The following is an 11,448-nucleotide window of genomic DNA, read 5'->3' as shown; positions in this document are numbered from 1 at the left end:
GTTAGTATTAATACAACTTGAATGAGTCAAATAATTAAATTAAATTAACACTTAAAATAAATTAAATTAGACTAATTCTCAAAATCAAATAAATAAATTATTAAACAAAAATATACATTCATTTAAAAATAAATATAAATAAAATTAAACATATAAACTTAACAATATTAATATATTATCTCAAATTAAACCTTTTTTTTTTATGGAGGTCATCCAAAAACAAGTTTTAGGTACCTGATATGGGTCCACGTGTGCCTGAATCCTCTTCAGCTAAGAGCCTTAGTCCTTGGCTTGGAGCACGATCCCAACCTTATCCCTGATCTTGGTGGACTCTTTGTAAGTCATTCAACTTCACCATAGACCAAAGGCCCATTGACAAATTAAACCTAAATTAAATAGAAAATACAGATATATTCTTATTTCTCACACTAGCAAAACTCAAATGAAATAGAAAATGCCTCTATATGAACATGCATTTCGCACAATTTCATAACAGAAAATACATCTGACCATGCGTTTCTCACAATCACAAAACTAAAAGAAAATTTAAAAGGGGCACAGAAAACCCAAAAAACAGGCTACATATTTTTAAAAAGAAATTTAATTAATTAGAAGTGTGGCAGGGGGACTGGTAAATGGTTGCTTTGCACGTGAGTGGGACTTGACCACAACTACGAGAGTTCTCAGCACATGGGACGGACAGAGTTACGTAAGACTTGAAGATGGCGCTCAACCACCTAATCACCCCTCGCCTTTAAATTAGCATTCCCCCCCACACCAAATTTGTGATTTATTCTCTAACCTCATTTGGGTTCTTAGGTGGGAAATTTATAGTTGACAGACCAAACCAGTCGAATAGATTTCAACAATGGCGAGGAAGAAGATCAGAGAGTATGATTCCAAGCGCCTCTTGAAGGAGCATTTGAAGAGACTCGCCGGAATACAACTTAATATCAAATCTGCTCAGGTACTTCACGCTCTGTTTTTTTCTTATTCTGCTGTATATAGCTCTTGTTTTATGGCGCTGGGTTTATTTTTGAGTGATGCAACAAGAATTACGATAAAATGCAATGTTGATTTTTGACAGGTAACGGAATCAACAGATTTCAATGAGTTAGCTGATAGAGAACCATGGTTGTCCTCAACCAAATTAGTTGTGAAACCAGATATGTTGTTTGGAAAGAGGGGAAAGAGTGGTTTGGTAGCTCTAAATCTGGACTCAGCTCAGGTTGTTTCCTTTGTCAAGGATCGTCTGGGAAAGGAGGTATATGAATCAGGATTTAGGATTCGCTTTTCTTCACCTATGATCTGGTCATTGTATGCATGGATATTCACTTTTTATTTCTTTGCATTCAGGTTGAGATGGGTGGTTCTAAGGCTCCCATAACAACATTCATTGTGGAGCCATTTGTTCCTCACAATGCAGAGTATTATCTTTCAATTGTCTCAGACCGCCTTGGCTCAACCATAAGCTTCTCAGAGTGCGGGGGCATTGAAATTGAAGAAAATTGGGACAAGGTAGCTAAATAGAACTACCTTATTTGGATTCACTGTGGCGTGCTTCTGGCAAAATAGAACTGTTTAGTTTTACCCTCTTCCTGAAAAGCGAGAAGTTTGTTTAAGGCCGGAGATTCTCTTTTTTAAATCTATTAAATACCATTCAATTATTTCTAGGATTTACCTTTTCAGGGGTAGTTATGAAAAATCATGGTTTACGAGATTTTGCTACATTTGCATTTCTGATCATAATCCGTGCAGGTAAAGACACTGTTTGTTCCAACGGAAAAGACTCTGACATCGGAAACATGTGCACCCTTGATTGCAACCCTTCCATTAGAGGTAACTTATCCTTCCGATAGGGACTTTGAAATATCTATAACTGTGTGTAAAATGAAAAGGGGAGAGATGAATGCAAATGTTAATGCAGTTTGCCTGTTAGACAATAATGGGTACTCTCCTCCAGCAGGGTTGGGTTCTATGTTTCTTTTCTTATGAATATTGTATGATCAAAAGGGATGAATTTGTGTTGCATGTTTCCACTCCAAAATATCTGGCAGTTTTAATGGGGATATTGCATTCGCTTGTTTAATTTTAAACATTTGTAATGACTACGATTCAGTGACTGCTAGATCATGCACCTGCCCCTTTGACTAAATATGTGATTGCCAAGTTTCATTCTTTATGTTGGACCTCTTATTTTCAAATGGTTGTTTGTATCACGCATATTCTATTTACGATTCTACAATCTTAAAAATATATGACTTTAGAGGCCTTAGCAATTTAACGTCTATAATTTCAGAGGACATGATACACATTATAAGATGCGCAAGTTGATATTGATTTTTCCTTTGTGCAGATCCGTGGAAAAATTGAGGCTTTTATAAGGGGAGTTTTTGATGTATTTCTAGGTAAAACTAAATAGTTATGGTCCTAGCTCCTATAACAATGATATTTTTTATTTCACACTGCCTTTTGAATACTCTTGGCAGTCTTTGCAACATGTCATTTTATTTGGAATTCACTGGAACCATGTTTGAATGATAGACTTGGACTTCACTTTTCTGGAGATGAATCCTTTTACACTGGTTAATGGAGAGGCTTACCCTCTGGACATGCGAGGAGAATTGGATGATACAGCCACCTTCAAGAACTTCAAAAAGTAAGGAGTTGTTGATTAGGTCTCTTCAGTGAAGGACCATGGATGTTGCATGTTAGATAGTATTAATATAAGTATTGTAGGCGATTACAAAGGTCTTTAATTATTCTCTCTTTGATCAGATGGGGCAATATTGAATTTCCAATGCCTTTTGGTAGAGTAATGAGCCCCTCGGAGAGCGCCATACATGCTATGGATGAAAAGGTATAGATTCTTTCACGAGATGCCCAAAACTAACCTAATATTCAGTGTTTTAACTCTTATTAGATTGTAATAAATTTTACCAGTTCTGCTTTGTGTGCTTTCTTCGGGAATGCATCTAAAATTAGTTCACTGACCAGAGTGCATTTACTGTCAGGTTAGACGAGATGATTATTGAGATTTGATGGCCTTTAATCCCCTTAATCGAAATTTGTTCTAAGGATCTCTTAAAGTGTGGCTACTTGTTCAGAAAATTGTTTTCAAAGTCCCCATTTAAAAAGTACGAACTAGGTTCTCTGAACATTTTCTCATCTTGATATTTAATTATCACAGAGGATATACGTGTAGTTGCACCTAAAATCATTAGACATGAGGTAAGGTGGAAGCAAAGTGAAACATATTTCAATCTAGAAATTCTGTGTTTTCAAAGTGTCTGTATTAGTTTCACTATGTTGTCAGTATGAAAGTTTAATTTCAAGTTATTTAATCATTGACAGTTAGACTTTCACACATGTCCCAACACTTGAACTGTTTACCTATGTCCTTTTGCCAACCTTTTTTAATTGTAAGAGTTAAACATATGTCCTAGCATGACCAGCTTATGCTTGTATATTTTATTATTTTACGACTTAAGGGGTGTTACATGGATTTCTCTTAGCTTGGGGATGCATTCTCAGAGCAATTTGAAATGTTAGTAAATTTTGGGAAGTACAATATATTATACTGATACTATAATAGATTGAAATTGAAATAGAATAGATTTTGTGTCTGAATTCTCTGGACACTAGTTAATTTGGAAAAAAAAAAAATGATGAAATGTCACATTCCATTTGAAAATTGAATAAGTTAAGTCAAATTGAAGCAACAACTTCAAAGATTAGGGTACCTGAGGTGGAAGCCCATTGATTTGTAGGGTTTTCTTGTATAACTAAGATCCAATTTGCTGGAAATGAGTCCATCTTTAATCTTCATGATATGGGTACAGCATTTAATGATTTATCATGTTCAATAAAAAAGAAGTTGAAATTATATATCACATTATGATATATATGTAATAAAATCACAACTCACAAAGGATGCTTCAAATTCCATAATAAAAATAGTAGCAAGTTCCCTGAAAGTTTTGGAAGTTCCAAAGACAAGATTGCCTTCCAACACAGTTTCTCTAGGTTTAGAAACAAGATACCTAGTAAAATCGGTTTTAAGGCTTCATTTTCAAAGGAGGCGTTCTCATCTTCTTGAAATGATAAATACAATAGGATGAGGTGTAGTATATCTAATTTAAGAATTTTTAATGATAAAATAGTTTGGATTTTCTCAAGGTTTTCCCATTTCTTGTGATCTTGTGTCAAATTTTGCAGTCGCAGAGAATATTCAGTTTGCTAGGCTGTAGAATAATGCTTTCTTCCTATCCCAATTCCAAATTTCAGCGTTATGTTGTTTTCTAACACATGAGTTACTTTTCTTAATGATTTTATTCTTCCATTTATGATTTAGGCACAGAAATTAGTGGGGTTTTGTTGAAGAAAATAATAGGTTTTCTTTTGTTGTTGTTTTCTAGTCTTTACAATTTGTGGATTGAATAAACATGGGTTTGATTTATAACATGTATCACCCAATCAGATTTGTTCTTGAATAGTGTAGGACTCTTGATTGGTTTAGTAAATCTACAGTGGTGTAGGACAATTTTTTTGATCTATTGCAATAGTATAATGGTATAGTTGGTAAGATCAATCCCTATGCATCCATGTCTAATGTTTTCCTAGTCTATCTATGTGTACTCAAAAAATGTAGGAAATAAAGTTCAGCCTTGTTTATCTCCTAAATAAAATTGAATTTTGTTTACCAGCCTCGATTAGTTTCAAGTTTGGCTCTGTCTGATAAACTGTCTCACACTCACTGCCAACAGCCTGCCCCAACAATGAAGGGGTGAGGGGAGGCCTAGACCAGAGAACTCCAATGCTTTTACAAACAGTGGTGTGGCTAGTCAGCTACTCCCGCAACCATAACCCACAAGGACCATGGCCACCATTTGACACTTCTGACAAAAAATTGATGTATGGGTCACTTCCCACTCCATCATGTGGCTACTGTCGTCACCCTGCTTAGTACCACCTGCACATCCTCTGCCACGTGATTAACTTCTGGGACCTAGCAACTGCAGACACTCTAAGCTTTGTAGGCAGTTTCAGAGGCTGAAACTGAAGAATATTTCAATACATGCTGTCTGAGCACGTGACAATTGTTTGCAAGAAATTCAAAACTACAGTGAGATCTGAGCTATGCTAGTCCAGGACAGAGATTCCATTAAAAGACTTGCTCACATTGATGGGGATAATATAATGTTGCAAGGGCTCCACAAATGAGTCTCTTCAAATGAATTCTGAGTGTCTGCAAACTCTGCAAGGAATTCAGATTCGCAATCATAAATTGCTTTTTGCCCATGATCAAGCTGGATCTCTTCTTTTCTTTAGAAAAAATGATCTTAACAAAGGGAAAAAAAACTGTGTTACATGGTGATGTGTTCCCTGCCCATAGACCCCCCATTCCTGTCCCCTCTGTCCTCTTCTCATTTTGGAGATGGGTATAAAGGAAACATCCCCCAGACGTCCCTGATTCCAAAAATTGCCAGAATTCCAGGAAACGTACCCAAATGTTTGGGAATGGCTAGCTGCCCCAAAACGACTAGGGAATGCTGAAACACCCCTATCCTTCCCTGGGATGACTTGCTGTCCCCTGCAACTCGAGACAATTTTGACTTTTAAAAACAAAAAAACACTTCTTTTTATTAATTTATTTTTGCCAAAGCAGCAATATGGGGGGCCCCACAAGGGCATCCATTTGTCTTCTCGACCCTGTATTGAAAAAGAGTTCAAAATGAATATATATTACTTCTAACCTATTTCACAGGTTTCAAATTCATTTTTCATAGGCCACATTGAGGCTTAGATTCATAGGCTGTGTCTGTAGCCTGTTATACTTTGATGTTTGAGACTTCTGGATACATGCTTGAGACTTCTAGATACATGTCTGAGGCTTCTGGATACTTGTTTAAGACTTTTTGATTTGGATATTTGTATTGATATATCATGGTTTTGATGTTTCAGACTATTGTTATAATGCTGTTACACTACTACTCATGATTTGTACTGCTGTGACTCATGATTTATTTACATATTGTCTTCTTGTTATCAATTATTGACATGTCTCTCCTTTTTTCTCTCTTTCTATATATAATATCTTAGAATCTTTTGAAATATATGTGTATGTATATTGCCATCCCCTATTTTTGGCCCTTTAGGAAACGTCCCTGGAATGCATCCCCTACTCATCCCCCATCCCCATCCCTGAAATGCTATGGAACGTAGGAAAAAATTGTGAACCATCATCAAAGTGAAATACTGTCACTCTTGTGCACCTTCACAGGAGCAAAGGACCAGAGCCTAGAGGTTTTTCATTCCTGAGCTTCAATAACATGTGAGATTAATAATAAGGGTCCATAGTTTAACAAATAAACTCCACAAGCATAAGAAAGAACACCTAGAAATGTTATGTCTTTTGAGTCTTTGACACCAAAATAATAAATCAATAAAATTCAAGTCTCAGTTAAGTGATTGATTGATTAATTAAAAGGATGGAAGGCGTTGCCTCTATTGGAGTAGAACAAGCTAACCCATTGAGGTCCTAACCTCAATACATACAAGGTACACTTTTACTGTTTGACACATCCACGCTAGAGATAACCCAATGATATACCACAATAATTGGTAGCTTGAAAAATACCAAATTAATGGGTTTTTGTCAGCTGAGATTGATTTTGCACCAAATATTGACTAAAAGAATTGGGCAGGAGTGTATATTTATAAATTTAGACAATAAATTATAAAACAGTAAGTGTGCTGTACAGACTATTGATAGAAGATACATCAGTTTGAGACTGGAATGTGTCATATTGCATGGTACTTTTTCTTAGTTGTTTTCTGTTTTAGTTATGAGTTCTGCATCATGACTCATAATGTAGCATTTTTTTTTCCTTCTGCCTGCATCACTTGAAGATGAGGGAAGCTATGGCTAAACAGAAAACCATCAGTTCATCTCCACTGTGTTACTTTTAAAGATATTTTGGCAGCATTATCAGGAGCATACCATCATTTAACACAAAATTTGATACTAAGCTAGAATGTTACTTTTGGCATTTTCTTTTTGAACACTAAACTACAAAAAACTTAATAGCATTGAAATCCCTAAAAGTTCCTTTACAGATCTTTTCTCTGAAGTCTGAACAATACCTATAACATAAAGGAAACAGTTTTTATTTTCAGAAGTTTTACAAGCCATTCCCTGCTGCCCAAGTTGATTCAAGGCTTTCTTTTAAGTTTTTTTCTTTCGATAGTGAGTATAGAATTAGTGTCTCACTTATGAACTGCAATAATGTTTCCAGACAAGTTCATCTTTGAAGTTTACTATCCTAAATCCAAAGGGACGCATCTGGACAATGGTTGCTGGAGGTGGTGCAAGTGTAATTTATGCTGACACAGTGAGTACAAAATGCATTTTTCTGAAGATTATTTTCTTTTTCTGTATAAGTTCATTGTTTCTTTTTAGTTTTTTATAAAAGAGACAAAAATACTATATCAAGAAGTTAATCAAAATTATAAAGCGGTGTGAGATATATATAGCAGTAACATATGAGTATCTAGCTACAAAATACCACGTGATGTCCCATAACAGGACAATTCTTATGCCATCAGTTTCAAAGCTTCTACATTGAAAACAGTGCTACTGAAGGAAACTATCATTATCAGCCTGAAAACACCACATATTTTAAAAAGGAGAATTGCTAATCATCATTGGCTGAAAAAGTATGGTGGAAGGCACCTCTAAAGCACTTGGTAGATCCTGCCACCAGTAAAAGTCTACTAAAATCTGTTATAAAGCCTTTAAAGTAGTCACACCGCTGTTAATGGACATCACATCTTAAACCATGTTGTCTTTCACCTTTCAGATGGAAGTATCCAACTGTTGTCTTTATAATTCATTTACGAAACCTATTTTTGGGGGTTTCTTGTTTTATATTAAAGCATTTTGTTGAACACTTATTTTTAATATTTTTTCTAGTGTAGTGTCAATCATCTTGTGTGTTTTAATTCTGTGCAGGTTGGAGATCTGGGATTTGCCAATGAACTTGGAAACTATGCAGAATACAGTGGAGCTCCAAACGAGGATGAGGTCTTGCAGTATGCAAGAGTTTTGATAGATGTAAGTGTTGTGAAATATATTTCACCCAATTCAGCTTTTCAATTTCTGTACTTCAATTTCCTTGTATTGTTTGATACATGTAACTGGTCTAAAGTCTATTTTCTCCCTTTATTTCCTTCCATCCAAATCAATTTTCCTAAAACAAAAAGTTAATGTAAAGATATTTATGTATGTCTTATTTTTCAACATATTAAAGTAGAGATTAAATGTCTTTTGGGATCTGAGAATGACAGATAAAATTTGACTTTAGATGTTGCACATTGTACTTTGTAGTGTGCTACTGCATGTCCTGATGGCCGCAAAAGGGCTTTAGTTATAGGTGGAGGCATAGCTAACTTTACTGATGTTGCGGCCACCTTTAATGGTATCATTCGAGCTTTGCGTGAAAAGGTTTGTATGATATCTAAGCTTCATATTAGCACCATAAACTTGACATCAAAGTTGTGTGAATCTTTTCTTGTCATACCTTTGTACAAATATGTAGGCAGATGAAAATTTAAGTTTTTGGTGTTTTTTATCAGGAATCCAAACTCAAAGCTGCAAGGATGCAAGTATATGTGAGACGAGGTGGACCTAATTACCAGAATGGTCTTGCAAAGATGCGTGTACTTGGAAATGAGATTGGAGTTCCTTTTGAGGTATGCCACTGTGCCTTTTGCCTCTTAGATATTGTTATTAGTTTATTGAAACATAGGTACATCTGATGTTTGATTCTGAACAAGTGTGAGGAAAAATGAAATACAGATTATGTTTCTTAGTGATTTTATCTCTGTTTTGTTTTCATAATAACTTCTAATTGGTAAATAAGAACAATTAAGTGATGTACTGAATTCAATATTATTCTCTTAATTTTTGCATGCAAAGGCTTGTTTTATTTGCATTATTTTCCAAAATGGATAACCTGTTCTTTTGGTCATTGGTTTCTTGTATACTAAATGCTTCATTTTGTGGTCACATCTGTTATTGTATGCAATCGTAGTACTGATGGGAATTTACTGTACAGGTATATGGCCCAGAGGCTAGCATGACAGGCATTTGCAAGCAGGCTATAGATTATATCACAGCTAGCGCATAGATTCAAACTGTTTCTACATTGCCAGCTTTGTTCAATTTAGATTGCGCCTTAGGCTAGAGTACATGTTCTGAGCATCTGCCAAATAATTTTTAAGTTGTTTTTATAACTTGCTTATGTTGTTCAGAGGTGCCTTGCTATTTAAGCAAAGAAGCAAGATTGCATGTAATTTCTTAATAATGTGACACTGAGCATGATCAAATTTGTAGTGAATATCAATGGATAGTTTGCAGTCATCAGAAATGAAATCAAAATAGACGCTCTGTTTGGAAATTAACAAGAAGAATTTGAGCATGATCAAGTTTGTATTGAATATCAATGGATAGTTTGCAATAATTAGAAAAGAAATCACCATAGATGCTCTGTTTGAAAATTAGCAAAAATAATTGAACTTCTGAGGGTTGCAGAATGAATTTTATCCCAATTTAGTCTTCAACATTTGATGCCGTCTTAGGACTTATTTTGTAGCGTAGCAAATTTTTTGACTTTAATAGAAAAAACAAATTGTACACATTTATTCACTAGTTGGTTCAAAAGTTCAGCTACGATAACATAGCTAGAATAATAGTTTTCTTGCAGGAGCTGTGATGACAATGAGTATTTGATATTGCTGTCCATGAAGTACAAAATATCGATTTGCCAGATGATGAAAGAATCCACATGAACAATAAACACACTTGATTGCCATCTCTTAACTGCCTGTTATGAAGATTATTGAAGAAGTTCACAATGATACTATAATCTCTTTGCCAAGATATTTAAGTTTTATTATGAAGGATCATAGCCCAAACAAAACAAGAGATTTATTAGGGTACGGGAAAGAGACAACAAGGTCATCTAGAGGGAAGCATGGGTTGATGTGCACTAATCTGTGATCTGCTATTCTCATGTTTCTCTTGCTTGTCAGTATAGAATTTCCATTTCTGTTTTTGGCACGGAAGGGCAATTTTGTTTGTCTTCTCCTTGATTATGTTGTTGCAACAGTCATACCCAATCCAGGTGTGTGGACTCCTTGATGCTATTGAGGGCATATTTCACAGCAGCAATGAATGCCTAATCCAAGATTTGTGGGTTTACCATTGATGTTTGAGGGCATACTGCATACAGCAACAGTGAATGCCTAATCCAAAATATATATTTCCTCATAATCAGATTAAGAAAGTTGGACTTTTCGGGCCTAGCTATGATGAATGCCTCTGCATATTCAAAAAAAATTTGCTTGGTTTATGTTTTATGTGTTTGACAAAATGGTTGTCTGGATTTGTATATGATATTTTCTGGTATGCATAACACCTAAGTTATTGGGTTTTCCTCATGCCAAGCCAGATCCGGGTTTGTTTCACACTAGATTTAGGTTCAGTTTTGAAATGTCCACCCCTGATTTTTTTGTTTGAATTTGTTTTAAGAGAAGAAGACAGAGATACATTGTCTTTGTTGTTTTGCTGATTACCTCGTATGAAATGAAGTGGGGAATGCCCAACCTTTGCAAGAGTGTGAGGATGGTGTGATGAGCAATGGGGAAAGGAGTGAGATAAAAACCCTTCTGAATGTCTTCTATATGGTGGTATGCCCTACCGCGAAAGATAAGGTGTGGATTATGAATAGTGGTCTTTTTATGATGAGGTATAAGGGTTTTTACCTTATAGATTGGACGCCAAATTTTGACCCTAAAGGAGAAACCATCAAGGAGGTTCGAATCTGGATTCGATTAAACAATCTTTTGCATGAATATTGAGGCAAGGAGATTTTAAAGAGCATAGGGAATACCCTAGGGGGTTTTGTCAAAGTAGATGAAGTGGTGGAGCTTGACGAGCACATGTATGTGCATATATCTATTTTATGTCACTATATCCATCTACTCCAAATGGTTGAACTAAAAACAAGAGATGGACCTTGGAGACAAGCTATTGAGGTCGAAGAGGAGGTGGAGTCTTCTAGAGTGTGTAGGGATGAATTGTTAGAGTAAAAGGTTTAAGTTAATTATTTTATTAAAGTAAAAGGTTTAAGTTAATTATTTTATTAAGTTACCTTTTATGCCTTCCTTAAATCTCACTTTATGTATTGTTCCATTTAATTATTATATTAATTATTAAATGATTATCTGTTAGGGTTTCCTTTTAGGTCTCGATCTCCTTTCATAAGGATTGATCATTTGTATTCTGTAATTTAATTTCATTATCTGTTAAATAAATCTTTCCTATTTTTAGGGCCATCTTCTAGTCCTTTGCTCCATTCTTCCTTGTGACAGGTTCTTCTGCAT

At 35.3% G+C, this 11,448-nt stretch overlaps 1 protein-coding gene across 1 annotated transcript; it reads left to right on the top strand.

Annotated features, from left to right (window-relative positions):
• Positions 1-785: 785 nt before the first annotated feature.
• LOC149562053 (ATP-citrate synthase alpha chain protein 3) lies at positions 786-9,485 on the top strand. The gene is made up of 12 exons (XM_089825595.1): positions 786-967; positions 1,088-1,264; positions 1,357-1,518; positions 1,759-1,839; positions 2,357-2,408; positions 2,545-2,659; positions 2,779-2,860; positions 7,299-7,394; positions 8,015-8,116; positions 8,390-8,506; positions 8,638-8,754; positions 9,120-9,485. Exons 1-12 carry the CDS (start codon positions 869-871, stop codon positions 9,189-9,191), a joined length of 1,272 nt encoding a protein of 423 aa, XP_089681721.1. The 5' UTR covers positions 786-868; the 3' UTR covers positions 9,192-9,485.
• Positions 9,486-11,448: the final 1,963 nt, after the last annotated feature.

Source organism: Cupressus sempervirens, chromosome 4, assembly GCF_028749045.1.
Source record: "Cupressus sempervirens isolate cs-2001-9-10 chromosome 4, ASM2874904v1, whole genome shotgun sequence".
Lineage (NCBI taxonomy): Eukaryota > Viridiplantae > Streptophyta > Pinopsida > Cupressales > Cupressaceae > Cupressus > Cupressus sempervirens.
Note: the sequence above shows the minus strand (reverse complement) of the source record. Positions and strands in the feature narration are given on the sequence as shown.